A 21,534-nucleotide genomic window follows, 5' to 3' on the forward strand; every position below is an offset into this window, starting at 1 on the left:
GGGCTGACTAGATTAACTCCTTCCGGTTTACTATGGAATCTCCTACTTTCACTGCATTTATAGCAGGTGTTTTGTTGATTTATTTTTGCATGAGGTCTCAGGATGTGGGGTGGACTTGAGAATTGTTTGGGGTAGGAGGACTTTTTTCCGCATCTGGCTTTTTCCCAAAAACAGGGAGTTTTGGCATCTGTTCGTGCATTGTATAGTCTTTCCCTTTTGCCCTACACAACCCTCAGAAACCTTCCTCCCCACGTGTGCCCTATCTTCCTCCCTTTTCTCCAGCTCCATGGTTTCCTTTCTCCACCTCCCCAGATTTCCTTCCTGAACCCGTTGCTGTAGCTGTCCAGAGAGGCTGTAACCTTCCTCCTCTAGCCAGAGTAATCCGATCATCCTTTCCTCACTGCCTGCCTGTGAATGAGGTGGTTGTCCTGGTGGTCAAATTGAATTAAGGGTTTTGCTTGCAAAATCCCCAATTTATTCTGCAGGGGCCCCAGTGAAGACCCTAAAATTCAAGTTAGGAGACTGAGGGAGCAAGACAAGAAGTCCCTGAGGTGGAGCTACCAGTCTCTTTCATCTGGTTGCTCTGAGCTGCAACCTGGTGTTCTGGAAATTGCCTGGACGTTGGGGGTCAGACAAATTTGACTTTGAATCAAGACTTGGCCATTGGCTGCTGTGTGCTATCAGGCAAGTTACTTAACTTCTCTGAGCCTCTTATCTATAAAAAAGGAGATGACAGAAATATCTATCTTTCAGGATATCAGTATAAAGTATGTAAAATGCCTGATACTGAGGGAATGCTCAATCAAGGAAAGTTCTTACTGTTTAGAGTGGGCCTGTGAGGTATGAAAAACAGAAATGAAGCTGAGGAAGTGGTGAGGCGGCCTTCCCTTGTGGAGGCCACAGCTTTCACCTTGCTTGAGCTGCACCAGCCAGTTGAACAGTGATGAAGCCAAGGGCTAACCTGGGTCACTGGCACTGCCTCCCCTTGATAGGGCGTAAGGACATCCTCTTAGAAACTCTAGTGTGGATGTCACCTCCTTGTCCAAAATGACTCCACAATGAGTCTGTTTCCTGTCTGGTACCAAGTGAACCTGTTCTCCTGCCCTCCCTGCTGGTGACTGTCATACCTAGAGGAGGGGACAAAGCACCACCAAGATCCCTGGAAATGGCTCTGCTAGAGAACAGAAATCCTCCACAAAGCACCAAGTAGAAAGGCTATGGGATCTGCAAATGCAGGCTGTGGTCCTGACCCTTGACTTCAGTCACTGTTTGAAGACAGGATGTCACGTATAGTGAGCCAAGTCTGCTTGTTTAGAAGGGAAATGTTCTGGTTACTACAGCCCTTAAAAGTTAAAACTTTGAAGAACTTGGAATTAAAACTGGCTGGAGGCATGTCATCTGTGTCCTCAGACTTCTGTACTAAATACCCTTGGTTTTTGGTTACTTCAAGGTGCCATGCTGAAGGTGTATCTCCACTGATTGCTGGAAATTCACTGGCCTTTTGATTAGTGGCCATTAGTTTTGCACTTGGCCATTCATTTTGCACTTGGCCAGTCCATGGGCACTGGGCACTGGCCTACAGGAGCCTCTTCCTCATTGCAAAGACTGGCTCCCGTGAACCTTTCAATAGATCTTGTTCATCAGGGTCTGCATGGCGGTGGATGCAGAAAAACCAGGAGCCTAGTTCCTCCCAACTCAAATAGTACCTGAATCTATGACTTTAAACAAGTGATGGCACCTTCCTGGGTTTTCATTTCCTCACCTGTAAACAGAGGGTACTAAACTGGAAAACAAAAAAGTCCTTTTAACTCCAGTAGTCTATGAGTTTTCAATGTGATTTATAAACGAAAGTCTTGGCATCTGGAGTGAAATTAAGAAGCCAAGACTTGGTATTTGAAGCTCTTCCACCTGAACAAACACTACGCCCACAAAGTGTAAATTCCCACTGGTAAGGAAAACAATGGGACCACCCTTGGAGTCGGGGGGTGGGGGACCGTTCAAGACTTCACTGAGAGAGAGAGACCTCTTTTCTCAGCAGCAAATAACACTCCCACTGCCAGGTGAGATGATCATTAAAACCAAGGAGTAATGGAGAGCATAAAATAGACTTTTACATGTAGTGTTAGAACCTCATCAAGGAACTAAATTAGCATGGTAGATAAGATAGAGGAGCTACATTTTTTTGAGTACTACTCAGTCTTATTGGTATATTTTGTAATGTCGGGGAAAATTTGGTAAGAAAGTTGGGAAGTGTTAGGAGGAGAGGTTACGTACCCATATAAAAATGTATATGAGTATAAAATGCTTTTAGATGCTTCTCCATGGTTTTCTGGCACTTAGTACTATAATGAGGTCAGAAGTTAGTCTGGTGTTTTATCTTCTACCAATAACTTGTTTTGCAGAGGATGTCGTTTCCTACCTGGATATTTGTAGCATTTTTTTTTGTCCTTGTAATTCAAAAATGTTTTAAGTATGTGCCTAGATGTGGGTCTTTTCAAATTGATTTTATCTGAAGCATGTGAACCCATTCAATCTATATATTCCAGTCTCTTTGCAGCTGGAAATGTTTTCTTCAATAAAGTCATTATCATTTGTTTCTATTGTTCTACTTTTTTCATTAATAATACTGTAATTCTTCAGTTGGATTTCCATTCTCTTTCTCGGTATCTATCTCTTTTTTAAATAATTCTTCCTTTTCTCTTATCACTTCTAACTCATTGTTCTTTTCCTATACATCCTGCTAGACCCATCAAGATTAACCTCCAAATCACTGATTCCATTTGGGAATTCTGGGTCCTCCCAGAAAGGGCCCAGAACTATCCAAGATTAGGAGGGTATAGTGGCTCGTGTTTCTATGGGTTTGCAGAAAGATCCATTCCAGAGAGGCAGTGAATCTCCAGAGCCTGTGAGCTGTGGGGTCTGAAGTTTCCACAGGTGATGGAAGCTGACATCCTGCTCACACGGAAGAAGCTGAGATCAAGCGGTGCAGGATCTTCATGCCAGGCCTGCCAAGGAAGCATCAGGGAAGTCTGCCCTGAGCAGTAGCTACAGTGGGTGGCGAGGACTTGATCACAGAGGATGGGCTGCAGAAGAAGTAACATTAAGGGCAGTGATCCTAGAGTCTAAGAACCAAGGGCCTGTTTCCAATTTTGAGGGGCTGCATATGCCAGTCAATATTAAGCTTCTTGCTGCCTTGGGAAGTGAAGGGTTCAGGTCAAGACTTTATTGTATTTAGACTAATCCAAAATGTGACTTTCATTTCACTTCAGTTTCATGAAGTGAGTCATCCTGGTTACACATAAAGAGTTCTGGGAAATCTTCAGAGTAATACTGCCAGGCAGGCATTAGTACCCCCATTTTACAGATAGGAAAACAGAGGCACAAAGTTGAGTAGTGATTTTCCTAAGGTCCACAGCTCATTGTGGCAGAGTCAGTATTCAAATCTAGAACCACCAGATGACTGAGATCTTATCCGTTACATTTCACCATGTCTAGAGCATCAGGGTTATACATAGCTTCGTATTTTTATGTGTCTTCCTAGGAATCTTAGCATGCAGTTAAAACAGAAACTTTCTCTTCTATTTTGAAATATGTTCCTTCTCATCACCTATGACTTTGGATTGTCCCTGAAAGTTCATGGATAATGCTGATTTATAAGAAAGAGAAATACTTACTGTCTAATCTTAAGAGAGGTTTCTAGATTTTCACAAACTGAAGAATAATACCAAAAAAGAAAGAAAGAAGGAAGGAAAAAGAACCAGGGTCAAGATCAGGGAAGAAAGCTTAAGTTACTACATCTTTTGGATCAAGGAGCCTTGAGAAAAATAGAAGACAACAGCCCCTACTTGTAGGAGGGCCCTGCACTTGAAGATGACCAAAGAACTAACCGAAGAAAACAGGAATGATGCCAACTGTCTTTGCTGAGGTTTAATATATGGTCCTATCTATTTCCAAAGCTTGAATGTCAAAGTATGGTTTTGTATATTTTACAGTCCTGGCTCCTTACCAAGTTAAGACTCATACTAATAGTTATCGGGCAGTTGTTTTTGGTGAAGTGTAATTTTGTAACAAACTTGAGTAGCCTTTATAACAAATGCACTATTGTCCTCTGCATTTTTTTATGCAGTAGGTGAAATAATGATGTTAGACGATGGCTCCCCCACTGCCCTCTGAGATCTGTGCCTCCTTGGGAACATAAGCAAAAAGAGAGGCAAAGAAGGAATATTCTCAACACGTGGTGACTTCCTAGATTTAATTGCTCCATTTCCAGCTCCAAAATAGCCCATGGCTCTGTGTGGAGAAACGGTTTGTTACCATGAGTTTCGAGAAGGAAGAATGCAGTCTTTAAGTTGTAATTCTCTAGAGGATATCAAATGATCATAAGGAAAACCATGAAGTCAGTTCAGCTTCTGACTCAAAATTTCAAAGAAAAAGAAAAGTGATAGAAAGTTTAAGCTGCAGGAAAATATAGTGTGTACATTTAGAAATTATTGTACGTAAACAGTTTTTTTTCTCATCTCTCAAATGAGTCATTGTTTTCTTAATACAAGTTATCTTATTACCTGTTTCTAAGAGGACGACGTAGGCAGTTTTGTAAATATCTGGATGGAACTGAAATACAATTGCTAATACAAAGTGCTTGCAGTATCCCAGGCATTTGACCCCCCAGGCACGCAGCAGAAACAGCCCAGCCCAAAGTTCCAAGGCACACAAGAGTCAAGTGGTCTATCACAATCCTCAAAGCAGCTTGACATGTCATTCTCACAAAAATGCGTGCCACTTGTCATGAAATTCTGGATGTTATACGTTGCATCACATGTATATAGTTACACGTTCAAATATAATTTATGATCACACCAGTTACGAATGGGGGATGAATGAGCAAAGAATATAAATACATATTGGGTTCTGCCTAATTTCTTTTAAGCCTGTGGCAAAGTGGTATTCCCTGGTTCCCAGCCTTTCCTTTTCTCTCTGACCAGCCACCACTTAATATCATTTAAGTCAATAATATGGGTTATGAAGTTCCCATTCATAACACAAATTGGCTGTACTTTGAGATTTAAAGCTAAAGCAAAAGATGAGTGTGTAGCTATTTTCACCCAGGCACAGAGTATATGATTCATCAGTTAAAATTCTCATATGGCTTTTTTGTAAGATGAGGTATAATTTGCCCAAAGTCCACAAACCAATACCTCATTAGGATTATTTAACTCTTAAATTTCCCCAGTAGTGGGAGTGAAAAGTCAATACTGATCTTTTAAAAAATGATTTGGCAATATGAATCAAGACTCTGAAGAATGTCTGTATACCGTGGGACAAAGGCTTATAAAAATAATCAGGAAAAAAAAAAGAATCAAGGATGTGGGCAAAAGTTTAAATATGAAGATTCTTAAGTATGGGCCCTTTATATGAAGGAATATTATGCAGTCATTAAAAAGCACAACAGAAAAATTATAATAATACTAATATATTCAAAATGAGGAGCAGTCATGAGTAAAAATAATTAAGATATTAAACTTTACATATATGATCCTGAAAATATAATGGTACATAGGATAAATACTGAAATAAATTTACAAAGTAAATTACATTGGTAGTTATTGCTGGGTGGTGCTGATTCTGTTTTCAGCTCTATATTCTTCTGTATTTTCCAAAATGTCCACAGTGATCTTGTATTAATTTCATAATCATAAAAATAATACAAAGTAAAAATTAAAGATATATATGGAGCATACAAAGCAGTACACAAGATAAAAAAGCTGTTCTGTATATGCAGCTTTTAAGACTGGTCCCTACTCAAAAGCCCTCAACCACGTAAATTATTGATGGGGTCTAGGAGCTTTGACATGTAAATTACTCAAGATCTTCTCCCTTGTGTTCTGCATAGACAGAGGCTTACAGAATCCCTTTGCTGGTATTCATCTGCCTGTCCCATAAAACATGATCTAGCAAGTCCTTTCAGTCAAGCCTGAAAGAGGGGAAGAGGGCCCCAGGTAACATGATGCACCCAGAGCATGTCTGTAGCTCTGACAGGTGCAAACTACTCCACTCGTCTAAATATAAATGGACTTAGGCAGTTTGGAAACAGCCTTTCCCACTTTCTATTCTGATCAAGCAAAAGAATGTTCTCTTCTTTAGTTCTGACTCTTGATGCTGGTTATTTTTATTTAGATTTACTTTGCAATCACTTTTGTTCAAAGAGAAGCTATGTTAGAATCTAAGAAGAAAAAAAAGAAAAAGATTTCTTTTCCAAAATTTTACATGATTTGAGTAGTTTTTGAAATGTACTATGTTGAGGAGATAAAACATCTTTTGATATTTTTAAATTTTTTTCTGGATGAGTAAAAAAGCTGACATCAACACATGCAAAAAGAAATACTGTCCAATATTTAAGCCAAAAAGAGGGTCTAATTTTTAATCTGCAAAGTGGAAACTGGAGGAACATATAGAACTCAATGCGGTTGCCAATCCCTGCCATGTTCTCTCCCATTACCCCTGCACTATAATGCCCCCTTCAGGATCCCGCTTAATGGTCAGTTCTTAAAGGTCAGCCTTCTCTGACCTTCCCCACGCCCCATCCCCACCTCACTGCCACACATGTGCAGTCTTCTTAGTGCCCCAGGGATTTGCCTTTCACATGTTTATCCCACATCGTTATTTACTGGCTTAAGAGCTTCTCAAGAGTAAGACTGTATTTCATTCATTTTTCCATTTCCAGCACCCAGGTTTACCATAGTTTGCTGTTGAATGAATGAACAAATGTCTAAGAAAGGACTGAAAAGTCACAGATGAGCCCAAGTGCAAGGAAGAAAAAAGACAGTGCTACCACTAACAGCCACAGAAAAGGACAGTTTCAGGGAAAATGATCATTAACTATGCTTAGCCATTGTTGGCTTCTTGATTTGAGGGAGGAGAGTTGGCTTATTAAATGAAATTAATGCTAAAATTCACTGCCAGATATTAGAAAAGGAACTTGGTATGCATTGACTAAAGGGTTGAAATTTTCCATTTTCCATTTCCCTCTTTGTTGTGATAAAATGAGAGGGTAAAGCAAGATCATGTCTAAAGACCAGACTAGCTCTCAGGTTCAAGGGCTCAGGACTGCTATGAATTCTGCTGGAACAGTCCTCCAGAGCTTGCATGCCAGCTCTATTCTGATCGCAAAGAAGACTGCTCTTTTCAAACTCAGAGACACCACACTCCTACCTACCAGGACTGTGGTGTGCCACAACTAAGTTTAGCCCCACTCTCCTAGTCTGAAATAGTCACTTAAATCACAGGGGAAATTATTACCCATGGTTTCCTAGATCTATGTAAGGAAGATGCTTTCAAACCCTAATGCTATAAAGTTGTATTTACTTGTCTCAACTCCTTCCCAGTTTGGTTCAGATCACCCTTTGCCTGAATACATTTTGCAATACCTGCTGGCTCCTTATCTCTGCCCACTCCTCTAGCATGCTCCATCTACTTGAGAAATGTAGCCAGCACTTGGCTTCATAAATCTACAACCTACTCATTAACTAATAAAAGGGGGTTTAGAGTTGGCAAAGGGAATATTGCACAGAAATTTTAGTTGCCAACTGCCTACCAATAGCTGATTTCACAGGTGGTCTTTTATCAGATTTGTCCATTGAAAGAGAAGGAAGAAGACTAATGACCATCCTTCAGACAGGAAGAATGAGTCTGGGGAAGTTCTCTATAGAGCTGAAGGCTCTGACTGGATTATTGTAATTGACAACAGATTTTGTTTTACATTCCTAGTAAAATTAGAAGCTGCTCTTACATCTCTTAAATCAGAAATTCTCACATGCCATATTCAAGGTAATGAATTTTCATAAAGCTAAATAAATCCAATGTGAAGGACTAGCCTTTACTCTGAGATTATGCCCTTCCTGCATTTTGTTTTTATTGCTATTAAAGAGTACTTGCTTGTAATAAAAGGATGGCAACAGAAGATGGAAGATTCATTTTTAATGTCTTGGGACTTTAAAAAACTGGTAACCCTATATCAATTTCCCAAATTCATTAAAACTAGAAAATTGAGATCCTCATTCCTAAAATGGCTAGCTTAGAGCTGATCACCAATATATACTATATATATGCATACTTAAATTGATCTCATATGGGTGGAGGGGCTTCTGGTCTCTTCTAAGTTCATCATTCTCTACAGACCTCAAGCTGTAGCACAAAGATCATGGAGGCCCCATAGGCACAGGCTGAATCTATTAATACAGATTCAAGTCAGTTAGTTTCCTCGAAAATATACCTACTTGAGAAACCCTCAACTATATATGAGGTACTCTGTGAGATGGGTATTAGTCCTTTGCCCCAGTAACAACTTTATAAAAAGGATTTTACTGTATTCCTTTCACAGTAACACCTGGACCATGACCGGTACAAAGCAAGCGTTCACTAATGACCTGATAGTGTGGAAACACTATCTCTGGAGTAGGGATACCGATCCTGAAAAAACTCCACCTAAAACATAAGGAAACACACTTGACATTCCCTCGGGGCACTTAAGGGATCCTCGTGTAGGGGAGAAGTAATGGTCATCTGTGAACCCCATGGCTGAAGTGTGAGACGAAGGCGGGTCCGGCGGGACGGGTAAATGTAACTGCCACCCCGTCCCTGTGTGTAGTGTGACTTTGCCCGGCTAGGGCTTTGCCTTGTAAGAGGGAACTCTGCCAGCTGCCTGCGTCCAGCCCTCTTGGCTGTAACGGGATGCTCTTCTGTAGGAAAGTGCCTCTGCCCCCTGGCGCCCGTCCCCGGGCTTTTGATGAAGCAGTGACCCACAGCCCCCTTCTCAGCCCCTGGACGCCAGCCCTATCACTCCCGGCGCGCAGTCGATCACGTGGCGCGGCGATGCTCTCGGGAACCGCGGCTCCACGGCCATTGGTAGACGGCGAGCGTCCCAGGCGTGCCCATTGGCTGAGAGGGGCGTTCACGTGAAAGGGGGTCTCCGATGGCATCCCGAGTGGGGAGAGGTAGCCCAAAAGTTAAAGGGAGCCGCGCAGCGGCTGGGAACCCGAGTCCAGGGTGAAGGGCCGCAGGTAGGAGGCGGGCGCGCTGTTTTCACACAAGGACGGATGCGGCTGCCCGCGGAGGGCGCCAACCTGAGCCCTGGCCCCCGCTCCTGTCGTCGCCGCCGCTGCCCCTGCCACCCCAGGGCGGATGCTGCCGCGGGCTGGCGCCTCCGCACCTCGGGGCTTATGAGCTGTACCAGGTACGTCCTCCCTAGGCCCGCGAGGCCGGCTGTCCGGCCTCAGAAACGGCAGCGAAGGGCGCGCAGCAGGGACCCCTCTGGTTCCTGCCACCTACACTTTCTCTGTTCAACTTGCAATTACACTTAGGGGCTGGGACACTCTAGACAGGCTCGAGGAAGTTGTTGCTTCTACGTGAAGAGTGCAATCCAGGGACAGAGGTGGGATGGAGCCTGGCCGGACCCACGTGTTGCATCGAGGTGAGGTCCCGGCCGCGACATATGGGGCTGGGACTCCAGATACCCTTACCGCTTATTTTGCCGAGTTCGAACCTGACACAAGGCTTTTCCAGCCTAGGACCCGACACTTCTGGAGGGTGTCTCCAGAGTTGGGCAGTAGGGTCCGCAGCACAAGTGAAAGTTGCTTCATCTCTCTCCGGACGTCGTTTTCCCGGTAAAACGGAGGGAAACACACTTGGTGATCTCTCAGGCCACCAAGGGAGATGGGAGACGGAGCGCTGCGGCGGCCGGGGCCTTCTGGAGCTGAGCAATCTCCGGCTCCCGGTCTGCAGACCGGCTGTCTGTCCCAGGCCGGCGGGGACGAGGTGGCCGCGCGGGGACGCTCTCGCGACGCAGCTCCGCCCGGCGTGGCCCTGCCGCCCCGCCCTTGGTGTGATAACTCGGGCTCCTCCTCCTTCTCGTCTTCCTCCCCCTGCCGGTCACAACTCCGGGAACCCAGCCCAAGCCCTGCCTCCCGGACACAACACACCGAGGCTCACGTAGTCCGGTGGCGGCAGCCTCCCCTGACACCTCCCTCCGAGCTTTCTGATGCAGCAAGCCAGCTGGAGAGGGGGCTTCCCCGCGGCCCAAAAGGTGGGTGCCAGACAGGGGAAAGACCTCAAGGAGGGGTTGGGGTCAGGGTGCAGTCCGGCCTGGCTGGACCCAGGGGGGAGTGACCTGTGGGCTCTTCGAAGCCAGGACGCCTTGGCCTGCCCGCCCCCACCCCCACTGCCCTGTTCACACCACCCTTTTGAATCCGGGGGAAAGGATGTGCTGCAAAAGAGGGGGTAGGGGGCCCAGAACATACTAGAAGATTTAGGCTGTGCCCTGCTATTGTTTCCTGCAAAAGAGAAAATTGAGGACAGACTTGACTTGAGGACTTGGAGAATTCCTAGATGATGTTGGATCCTGTGGTCTGTGTGGCCAGGACTTCCTGGGAGACCCAGGATCCAGGAAAAGAGAGAGTTAGGGCTTTGAGGTGGGGTGCAGAGAAGAAGAGGAAATGGTTCATTTGGCAGAGTTGTCTAGGAGCCAAGACTAAAGTGAAGACAGCTGGAGGACTTACCACAAAAGTAGAGGTATTTAGGGAAAAGTTAGTGGGAAGAGAAGAACACCCAAGTATCACTAACAACCAAGAATGTCAGAACTAGAAGGGATCTCAGAGGAGAAAGCTCAAGCCCAGAGAGGTTGAGTAACTTGCCCCAAGTGGCACAGCTAGGTGCAAGTATTCCTAGGCCAGTGTGCTGTGTTTCACATTGGACATTTTTAGTTGGCAGACACTGTGCCATCTTAACTTGTCTCTTTCCTATAACATGCAGCCTCATCCACAGATATTTATCTCTAAGATGCTTTGGGTAATAGTGACAGAATAGAGGAGTACAAGTGGCTTCTAAGGCTATGAATAAAGGCCCCATGGTCTGAGTAGAAAGGGAAGGATTCCAACTTTATTCATACTGTGTTGGCCAAACCTTTAGGGAGGAAACAAATGCTGAAGGGGTAGTTGGTCATGTCTTTAAAAAATTATAACCTGGTAACCTGGTTGTGAATGTTGACGTGATGCAGTTTCAGTGTTTCTTGGTGTGTCTGATTTTTGTCTTTTCTTATCAAAGTACAAAGAGAATAGAGGAGGCAATGTCTTGACCTCAACACACACACAAAAATTTACTTCCTATAAAAGGCATATCAGACATTTAGCAGCTCAGTTGCCTGAACTGTGAAAGTCATGGTGTTATTTTGTACAAGTTGATAGTTTTTACAGAAACACAACATCTAACTCTGGCCAGCTGTCTTGAAGAAGCTGTGTTGTAGACTGGTGGAACAGGGAAAGCATTATGCAGAACTATCCAAGTTCTCTGTAATTTTCAGAGTGTTAGGGTTTGCTCTCTTTTGACCAGAAACACTGCAATCTACCCTTGGGTATATGTCCCAGTGTCTCATGGGGCAAAACTCATCACCTCAGAATCTATTTGGAAGCAAAGATTTTGAGAATCCGTACTGGTCTGAGTAACAGCTACTCATACTCTCAAGACCCTGTTCTGCAACGAACTGGTATCCAGGTGCTAGTTCATACTCTGTTGGTTCAACTGTGTGCCCACGTCTAAGTCTGTTTTTGCCCCTGACCAACGATGGTGACTCATATTCCCTGGCTTGGGCGAAGGAAAGGGCAGAATAGCGGAGTCTGTCAGGAGAGGGGGCCTGAGGTAAAACCCGATGCATCCTGTGTTGGAACTGATCATTTTCATGCCATTTGAGAATAAAACACATGTCCAAGTGCCTTCCTTTCAGAGATTTAGGAAACTATTACCTTGTATGTCTCGGTTGCTAGGAGTATTTCTGGATGATGGTCACCCCTGTAGTGGTCCATTTGAGAACTTCTAAGCAGAAAGTCAGGAAGCCTTACACCAAAGCAGCACTTTGTTGCACCAATTCTTGGAGAATAATCTGGTTAATAAAAGCTGGAATCTCCCTGTAAGGATAGGCAAGGGAGCCAACAGTCAGATTGCACCCTCTATTGAGGCCACCAGGGGTTAATGTCCTCCCCTCCAGTGTTGGTGACACTGAGGAAGTGAAGGGATTCTGGGCAGGGGTGTTTGTGTAATGAGCCTGGGGCAGGAGCCCTGGGAGGAACCCTTGGACCGCCAGGTTATCCTTTCTTTTGCTTTTCATGGAGAAATGTTGCAAAACCAATTAGGCTCTAGAAAGTGCCAGTGGAATTGTTTAATTAGCTCTGGCTCTGGCTCTGACTCCAGCCTCCCCTCCTCACCTCCAGTTCTTAAAGCTTGGTGATAAAAGGGATCTCAGGGGCACATTTATACTGCTGGGTCCAAACAGTGAAACTTTACCAAGGTCTTCAACTAAGTCTTTCTAACTTACAGGATTAGAGCTTGAGAGTGACTTTAGTTGACAGCAAGTGTGCAGACTCTTTCCCTGATCCCCTTGTTTTAGAATTCCATTTCCACAATATCTTGAGAGTTTCCCAGCTTTTTTCTAATGAGCCGTTTTAACGTGCAGGAAAGCACAAATAAGATTGGTTTGCAGGCTTGTTGGACATACACAGAGAGCTTGCAGTTGACCTTGTGCTGACGCAAGCGAGGAGGAAGTGGCTGTGGCCGAGGAAGAACCTCTCCTCCCTCAGTTCACACACAGGTTGTCAAGAGTGGGCATAGTGAGAGGGGCTGAGTGCAAGGCTTTGCCTACTGTTTGGTTATTTTTAGTTAACATATTAACATTTAGTTAAAAAAACAAAAACTACCTGTGTTAAAGGTAGAACTGAAAGTATAATTCCGATGCATTCTAACCAAGTTTTGCAATGAACAGGGGAAGAGAAAAATTCAAGTACTTTGTTCAAGTATAGGTTTTTTTCACATTGAACCTGTTAGTGAACCCACTGACCTTCTTTAAAGCTGTCTTGCCCAATTCAATGACAACTTTCCTTTTCAGAACAATTGCATGGGTATAAGAACAAATCATAGCAAATCTGCTTCTAAAATTTTCACTTATTTAACTTTGTTAGAGGGAAATAGTAAGACAGATATCCTTTCAAATGAATGTTTAGATAACTACATTATGGTTATAAATTGAGATAAGAACATTTAGAAAGGTTGGGCCAATTTAAACCAATACAGATATTTGTATTACTATTGTTTTGTCTCTGAATGTGTTTCTCCACTTGGTCATCACTAAGTGATTCCTGCATCCTGGAGAAGTACTGTATTTCTTTGGAAAATGAGATCAAAACCAATGTGTCTTCACCCTTTCTCATTTTTCTTTATATATTTGATTATGGAAGTGAGAAGCTGAAAATGAGATATTATTTATTGGACTGAGCCAGTGGTCTCCATTCTTGTCAGAAGATGAGCAGCGTTTTGCCTGTCCTCCTGAACTACCACCATCACCTTGCAGTAACCACGGTGGGGAGGGGAGGGGTAGGGGGATTAGGGGAGGCCTGAGTGCCAGAATCCCAACACACTACCACATATAGACGCCTTTGTAGTAGTGAGGAGAGATGCATTTGAGAACTAAACCAGATCCTGTGTTCTGTGGTTCTCAGACTAGAGATTTTAATGCTGGTTTCATCACTGACTTCTTCAGTTAGCCCACTGGAGCTGTCAAATCAGAATATAAATTTGCCATGGTAATTAGAATAAAAATGACTTGGCTTTAGAGAGGGAATCATGTTGAATGGTTTTTGGCAAATCTTAAAATACTTGATGTGTTTTATTAGATTCCTTTTTTTTTTCTGGTTAGAGAAGGTCTATTATTTTAGAAAATATAAGAAATTTCAAAGCAGGAGAACAGAAATTTCCTGAAATCCCATCACCTGGATATTCTGACAGTTTTAAGTATATCTCTAGTTTTTTTCTGTGCATATACATAATATTTTTCCCTACAAGTCTAATCTGTATGTACAATTTTATTTTCTCCATTTTTACGTTAATAATGTAAGTTTTTATGCCATTTGAATCTTTTTCCAAATAATGGTTTTAATGATGATATAAAATTATATCACATGGATGTAGTATACTTGATTTAAGGATGTAGTATACTTGATATAATTATATATCTGTTATTGGTAATTTACTTTATTTTCTCATCCTTTTTTCCTCCTATAATGATGCATTGAACATTTCAGTACATTAACCTCCATGCATTTTTAATTATTTCCTTAAGAGTAATACTTGTATATGATATTAGAACCAAAAATGATAACAACATTTAGAAAGGTTGTGCCCATTTAGACTAATACACATATTTGTATTATCTTCTAAAATTTTTTTCCTTACTCTGTAGGTAAAAACCGTCATTCTTTTCTAATCTAAATTTCTTAAGTTATTTATGAGGTTGGATGTTTCAGGTATTTATGAATCACTGTTAAATTTCTTTTATGAATTTTCTATTTGTGCTTTTTGCTCTTTTTTCTATATGGAATATTTGACTTTGTTGTTGTTTTGTAAAAACTCTTTATATATTAAAGTGTTAACACTTTGCTACCATACTTTTTGTAAAATGCTTCCCCAGTGTGTCTTTAATCTTCTGATTTTTTACTTATTGTTTTCATTTATAGAAAAATATTGTTTTTATGAAGTCAGATTTAACCTAATCTTTAGCATATGATTCTCTTTGCTTTTTATTCTTATATAGGCTATTTTCACTGTAGAAAAAAAAATTATTTACCGATACAAATGGTTTAAAAATACTAAATTGCTGGAACTTTTTAAAAGTAAGATACACTGGAACATAAAAATCTACTGTACATGTAATGAAAGCAGGTTTGTGTCCGTCTTCACTCCTGAATCTCAGTATCTAGCATCATCCCTGGCATATAGCAAACACCAATCAATATTTGTGGGAGGTAGTCATTTCTTTTTTTATCAGATGAAAGCAGTATTTACCAAGGTGTGTTCCACAGAACATGGGTTCTGCAGGTGCTCCACAAGAAGGGGTTTCCTCGTGTGGGATAAGTTTGGGAAATTCTGCAAACAGCATGCTCTCTTCATTGTTACCCACAGCACATCAGCGTACAGAAGGCCTCGAGAAGTCGTGACAGGAAAACTAGTTTTAGTTTTAGTTTTAGTTTTCCTGACCCATGAACTAGTTTTAAAATCAGTGGTTCCATACTTCTCTGTTTGTTTGTTTTAACCTTGAACCTCTTCCCCACACCCTCACCCCCATTATACAGTCTTAAACTCCCCTAAAACGAAGGTCATGCTGGACTACACTTGAGTTAGTACTGAGCTGCAGCCACATGGGCAGAGACAAAGGCAAACGTAGTTCACTGGTCCTGTTGAAGGGATGAGTTTGAACGTCTGTCTGATCTCCCTGCTATTTCTGTCTTTCCCCTTTGCCAGGGTTCTAGCCTGTTCTTCTAACCCCGTGATGGCTGTAGACATTGAGTGCAGGTACAGCTGCATGGCCCCCTCCTTGCGCAGAGAGCGGTTCGCCTTCCAGATCTCACCAAAGCCGAGCAAACCTCTGAGGCCTTGTATACAGTTGGGCGGCAAGAATGAAGCCAGTGGGACGGTGGCCCCGACCGTTCAGGAGAAAAAGGTGAAGAAGCGAGTCTCCTTTGCAGACAACCAGGGGCTGGCCCTGACAATGGTCAAAGTGTTCTCCGAGTTCGATGACCCATTAGATATTCCGCTGAACATCACCGAGCTCCTGGACAACATCGTGAGTCTGACGACAGTGGAGAGCGAGAGCTTTGTGCTGGATTTCTCCCAGCCATCTGCAGACTACCTGGACTTTAGAAATCGGCTTCAGACCGACCACGTCTGCCTGGAGAACTGTGTCCTGAAGGACAGAGCCATTGCTGGCACAGTGAAGGTGCAGAACCTTGCATTCGAGAAGATGGTGAAAATCAGAATGACATTTGACACCTGGAAAAGCTTCACGGACTTTCCCTGTGGGTACGTGAAGGACACGTATGCGGGCTCAGACAGGGACACTTTCTCCTTTGACATCAGTTTGCCTGAGAAAATTCAGTCTTATGAAAGGATGGAATTTGCTGTGTGCTATGAGTGCAATGGGCAGACATACTGGGACAGCAACAAAGGCAAAAACTATAGGATCATCCGGGCAGAGTTAAAATCCACCCAGGGAACAGCCCAGCCACCAAATGGACCGGATTTTGGAATAGCCTTTGACCAGTTTGGAAGCCCTCGGTGTTCCTACGGTCTGTTTGCCGAGTGGCCTAGTTATTTAGGATATGAAAAGCTCGGGCCCTACTACTAGTGACAGCGTGCGATGGAACGGGGCTGTGGTGCAGACGAGCCAAGCTACAGTCACCACGGGATGGAGATGAAGGCCTCGAGAAAAGCTGAACTGCCATCAGACGTGGTTTTTGAAAAGAAAGGATCCTAGTCACTTTTTCTTCAATCAGTCAAGCCAGTCAGGTTTAGATCACAGAACTGGGTCAATACTAGGTGTGCTGGTCTGTCTGGCACCCACAGGGCAACAATGAGAGCCTGAGCAGGATGGTGCCAGAAAGGGTCTGGACCAGACCCAGGCCTGTAGGCAGCGCTGGTGACACCAGAGGACGGTGGCTTAATAATGAGGTCGCCTGAAGGAGCCTTTCTCTCCTGGGGTGTGGGAAGTGAGTCACCTGGAAAGCCCTGTTCCCAGCCACATCCCACTGGCTCTGGGCTCTCTTCTTCGGGTCTTCCTGGCTCAGCCAGGTCCTGCCTGCCTGTTGCTGCTGTTCCGTGTCTATGTGTGCTTCATACTTTTTCTCTGTGCAATTTTTGATTTGGTTTTCTTCCACAGTTCATCTAATGTTCAGGAAAAGATAATAAAGGCAAATCAGCTCATGACAGAGACTGGCATTTCCTCTTTCTGATGCTACATAGATACCCCAGCAGAGGACAAGACACCAGCTATCGAAAGTAACTGGCTCCTATGCAGTGTTTCTGATGGCAGGCTTATGCCAGGCAGAACAGTCATGAGTGGGACACTTTTAAATTCTCCTCTTGGCTTTGGGGGAACTTTCTAAGCACTCATTCTTTGCCTGAGTCACCTGACTGCTCAACGGACGGCTCAGTTACAAGACATGTTGTAACTTGCCTGGCTGGTTTGCCCATGTCTATCTTCACAAAAAGATTTTAGAATCTCTTTTCCTGGAGAGTCATCTTTTATGCTGTATTTGGGACGTTTTGATTTAGAGAGTCAATATATCCTCAATGCCTTCAGAAAATGTTCAGTTGTATTTTGACTGTGATTTACATCCACTTTGTAAACAACACTTTACAAGCCCCCATGGACTCTGATTTGGTTGTTTTTATTTATGGTGTGTGGGTATGTAAAGGAATAGGGGAGAAAAACCTCACCAGGTTCTCAGATTTTATTTTCACTGTTTGCCAACTATGAAATATCAGAGATTAATTGTTCTTAACCATATTGGACTAAAGCATTAAAAGTCTGTGGGTTCATGTTATTGTGAGACTCCTGGGGCTTTCCTTGTCAGATGCACCCCAAACCCTGTGATTTTTCTTGGACAAGACTGGTTGGTACTTGGGGGTATTTAAAAAAATATTTTTACATGTATATTTGTAGAAGGTTGGGGGTTTTTTCCCTCTTTTGTTTTGGTTTTTGGAGCTTAGTTAAACGACTGCCTCATTTTTCTCTTGTCTGATCTTACTAGGGTGAGGTTTTCCACGGGGAGGCAGGAAGAGGAATACCCAGCTGTCTGGATTCGGGGGCACAACTCCTGGACTCTGCAAGCAAAGGGTCTTCTTTTGCTTGCATTATCCAGATCATTTGGAAGAGCCCTCCCGGCTTCTGTGGCTTTGTAAATCAGTGTCAAGCAGATCTGGAGTGTCTTGGTTCCTAGAGTTTTGTCGTTGGATTTTTTTCTTTTTTGAACTGTAAAATGTTTTGACTTTTTAAATGCTCTGAAGTGGTGTTCCATGGAGTTCTTATTCCTAAAACTGGCTGTGACTAGACTGCAATTTAGTGCTTTATTTTGTATGCCTCTCCCAGGTGGGCAGCATTGGGGGATTACAGGATAATATAATTTATGGGACAATCACATTTTTTATCTTATGCTGACACTGCACAGAACTAGGTTTTATCTAAGTATGTCTTACATCAAGTACACAGACAGTACTCTCCATGTTACAAATCTGATGACCAGAGCTATTATGTAATGGTGAAATCTACATTGCTTGGAAGCAAAACTGATTTTATACAGGTCATGATTTTGCTTTAAGAAGTCCCTTCCTCACCCCTGCAATTTATGTAAGGTACAAGGTGCACTGTCATTTACGTGTTACCAGACTAAATGTAATGAGATCATTCTATGCTCATAAGAAACATGCCTCAAGTAACTTCTGTAGGGTTTTCAATAATCTTAAGACATTCCCGTGTCAAAACTTGAAATACGGTAATTCAGTGATAAGTATCTCTTTTAAAACAGCCACAAACCCTCCCCCTACTATCCTTCTCTTCTCCCAGCTCACCCCAGCTTTTCTGCTGGGGGCACTGGTTGCAAGCCCCCAGCCTGTGCACCTGGGCTGCTCACCCCAGCAGGCAAGTCCTCACCCGCTCACAAAGACCCTTCTCTGACTAAAGCATCTGCTTGCCCAGATTGTCAGCCTTGTCACCGCCTCTGAAGAATACTGTCTTCTCTTTACCCATCAGCCTGTCTCCTTTTGGATTAGTTCTGTCCCAGGATATCAACAGATGGCCTCAGGGGTCTGCTCCAGTGAACCCTGTCCCTGTTTCATAGCTCACCAACAGCAGACAGGTCTATACACTTCAGAAAGTGATGAGTTCCTTAGTTGGAGACGTCACTGCAGCCTGACCTGTAGGTATAACCCTCAGATGGCTCTTGGTTATGCTGACCAATGGCCCGTGGTCCTGGTGTCCTTCCCAACTTGCCCCAGACAGACCAGCCTTCTGCCACTGGTGCAGTTGTCCAGGAATGGGGAGGCAGCTCCATTTCTGTTTCATATTTATTCCCCCATATGTCCTGAGAAGCATTCACAAATTAGGTGCAATAAATAAGCTAGACTATATAAAGATAGTTTTTTTAAAAAAATTAGCTTTCATTGTTTCTTGAAAGATGTGAATTGGGCAGGTTTGTTTGTTTGTTTATTCTTGTTATAGGGGAGTTGGTGAGAAATAATGGAGTTACGTAGTTCTCCAGAAATTAAAACAATTTCAGAGTCAAGGTAGAGTTTATTATATTGCTAAGATTTAATTTTAACGGTGGTAAAACACTCTCTCAGTGTTTTTAAAGATGGAAATTTTGAACTGCTAAAATAATGTTTTGTGGTTTTGATCTTGGCATATCATTTGCTTTTTTAAAAACAAGCATTACTTGTAGTCACTTGGACATTAAAGGACTTATGTGTATATATGTTTATAAACCAAAAAAGTGTTTGCTCACTTTTCAGAAGTGCTGTTTGCTAGGTCTTCCCTCTCAGTGGACAGTGAATGAAAACTTCAGTGTCTTTCCTGTTTCCTCAAGTCAAATTCCTCAGCAGGATGTAGCTGGCTGCAGAGTACGCATCATGGCATTTTGCTCTGGGAGGGCTTGATGTCCTTGTCCCTCCTGAAATGATCACTGACACTGGGGAGAAGTTACACATATAATGGGATCTCCCAGGGTCGTCGGAAGACAGTTTGCCGGCTTATCTTTACTTCCTGAAGTGAGACAGGTCTGGGACAGGGAAGGAGAGCTGTGCTCACGCACAGCTTTCCCTTGCTAGGGTTGTAAAGTGCTGTAGCCCAGGTTGTAAAGCTATGAGTGTAAATACAGTCTTGTCGATCAGCTCCCAGGGTCAGCTGGATCCGTGAGGACTCCCAAGATGAGGCTGTGGTGGTGGCAGTTTGCTCTCACTTCAGTGTGAACGTAGAACCAAAGACTCATCTTCATTTTCGTGCCTAAAAGTGCCTTGTTGAGAAATTATCACAGGCTTTAAAAAATACATATTTTTGTACACAAAGTTAAAGGGGAAATGCACTTTAAAGTCACCAGAATGGATGTCTTTTGTGTGGTATAAGAGAGTGGTTTGTATCTCAAAAGCAAAAATGTAATAAAGGTAGAAAAAACAAAACTGAAACTGTCCTATTTTAAAACTGACTCTCTTCTTCGAGTCAGGGACTGGGGAGAGAGATTGTCAATTAGTGTGTTTCCATATATAGATCGTCAGATTCCAAAGGGGTAGGACACAATCAATGGCTGAGCTGAAAAGCTGTAAGGTACAGAGGAAGGCGGGTAATTGCCTTTTAAGATGTTACAGCAGCAGAGGCTGATTACAGCTGAGAAAGTGATTGCCAGGGAAGGAGCGCAAGGGCGGGTGTTCTGAATCTGAGCGATCCCGGGGCAGGTCTCTTCCTACCTTCTCACTTGCTCTTGAAGCATATTTTTGGTTTAGTGCATGCAAAAGTGGGAAAACAAAAACTTCTATCACAGCTTTTAACTGCTTGATCAGACAAACCCTCTAAACAGCAAAACCACCCGGCTCCTGGTGGGACCCCCCAGTACTGGGTCTGGGACATTCACCCTCAGTAAGATTTCAGAAATGTTTCATTTCAAAGTTAGAAAGATAGGATGTAAGATGGTGGGGAACTGCTGCCAGATGTTTCCTGCCAATCAGGCTCGGCCACGCAGGGAAAGGCAGTGGTGGTTTTGCAGTGGAAAGTCAGAGTGTATTAAATCTTGGCACCTGGTAAATAAATGCCAAAAGTGAGCTACATACATAATCACCTTTCTCAGATCTGGCAAACACTGCCCACATTTTGCCTTTGCAGAAATGGGAGGGGGGAAAAATAACATTGGTTTTTGTGAATGTCTATTTGAGATTCAGTGTGGTTTTCATAATCATGACATAATTCTAACTTGTGAGACAGACATCCCAGAGATGTCTGGAGTAAAAAGGAAAAAAAACCCCAAAAAACAAAAAAACTTTTCCAGAGCAATGTCCCCAGAATAGCGAATAGCCAGCTCTCTGAATAATGCAGCGGAACATTTACTTCTCATGTGCAAGGCTGTTTCTAGGTGCTATTTCTACCCAGCTCTCTAAGAGACATTCAGGTTTTGGGTGGGTCCTCTGGTAGCCATGGAAAGCAGTGGATGGTGCTACCAGCATATCAGGAGTCGGGAAGCCTGGGTTCTGGCCTGGACCCTGCTGTCCCCTGTCAACTGCTCTACCAATGAGGCTCTGAGTGTTTTTAGCAGGAATAAGGTAACCAGGAACTCTAGCAGTGCCCTGAGTACTTCTCAGAGTTGGCCAACATGTTCATTTTTAAAATGTTTCTAAGTTTAAACTTGTAAGAAGTACCATGTACACTATTTGCACTCTTCATATGGATCACAGAAACGAAGACCATTCCAGACAACAGCTTGGACTTCACAAAACCATCAGTGTTCATGCTGGAAGGGATATCAGGGAGCTCTTTTTATGGGTAAAGAGATGAAGGCCCTCAGTGTGTTCCCTAAAGTCACACAGCCAGTCGGTGACAAAACTGGGAGGTGGACCTTGGGCGGGTCTTTTTTTCCTTTTTCCAAGAACTGTCCCCCAGAACTGGGAGTCTCTCTCACTAAAACA

General features: G+C 43.2%; 1 protein-coding gene and 1 long non-coding RNA gene across 4 annotated transcripts in view; one reads left to right on the top strand and one right to left on the bottom strand.

Annotated features, from left to right (window-relative positions):
• LOC116660094 overlaps positions 1-11,852 on the bottom strand; it is a 79,469-nt gene extending 67,617 nt beyond the window's left edge. The window contains exon 1 of the long non-coding RNA XR_004315471.1: positions 11,790-11,852. This is a non-coding gene — a long non-coding RNA (uncharacterized LOC116660094). The remainder of the gene's footprint in view (positions 1-11,789) is intronic.
• PPP1R3B (protein phosphatase 1 regulatory subunit 3B) lies at positions 8,945-20,040 on the top strand. Of its 3 annotated transcripts, none has more exons than XM_032468782.1 (3): positions 9,098-9,229; positions 9,357-10,078; positions 15,334-20,040. In XM_032468782.1, exon 3 carries the CDS (start codon positions 15,362-15,364, stop codon positions 16,214-16,216), a length of 855 nt encoding a protein of 284 aa, XP_032324673.1. In that variant the 5' UTR covers positions 9,098-9,229; positions 9,357-10,078; positions 15,334-15,361; the 3' UTR covers positions 16,217-20,040. The 3 variants fall into 3 exon arrangements, with proteins under 3 accessions (XP_032324672.1, XP_032324673.1, XP_032324674.1); XM_032468783.1 differs by lacking the exon at positions 9,098-9,229 and having other exon boundaries at positions 9,242-9,466; positions 9,559-10,078; XM_032468781.1 differs by lacking the exon at positions 9,357-10,078 and having other exon boundaries at positions 8,945-9,229.
• The last annotated feature ends 1,494 nt before the right edge of the window (positions 20,041-21,534 follow it).

This window comes from Camelus ferus, chromosome 26 (genome assembly GCF_009834535.1).
Source record: "Camelus ferus isolate YT-003-E chromosome 26, BCGSAC_Cfer_1.0, whole genome shotgun sequence".
Lineage (NCBI taxonomy): Eukaryota > Metazoa > Chordata > Mammalia > Artiodactyla > Camelidae > Camelus > Camelus ferus.

Excerpts from the sequence above, each read along its gene's own strand:
- PPP1R3B (XM_032468781.1), top strand. The coding sequence starts at position 9,093 with ATGCGGCTGCCCGCGGAGGGCGCCAACCTGAGCCCTGGCCCCCGCTCC. Across the intron at positions 9,230-15,333 it reads GGGCTTATGAGCTGTACCAG|GGTTCTAGCCTGTTCTTCTA; the intron begins GTACGTCCTCCC and ends CCCCTTTGCCAG.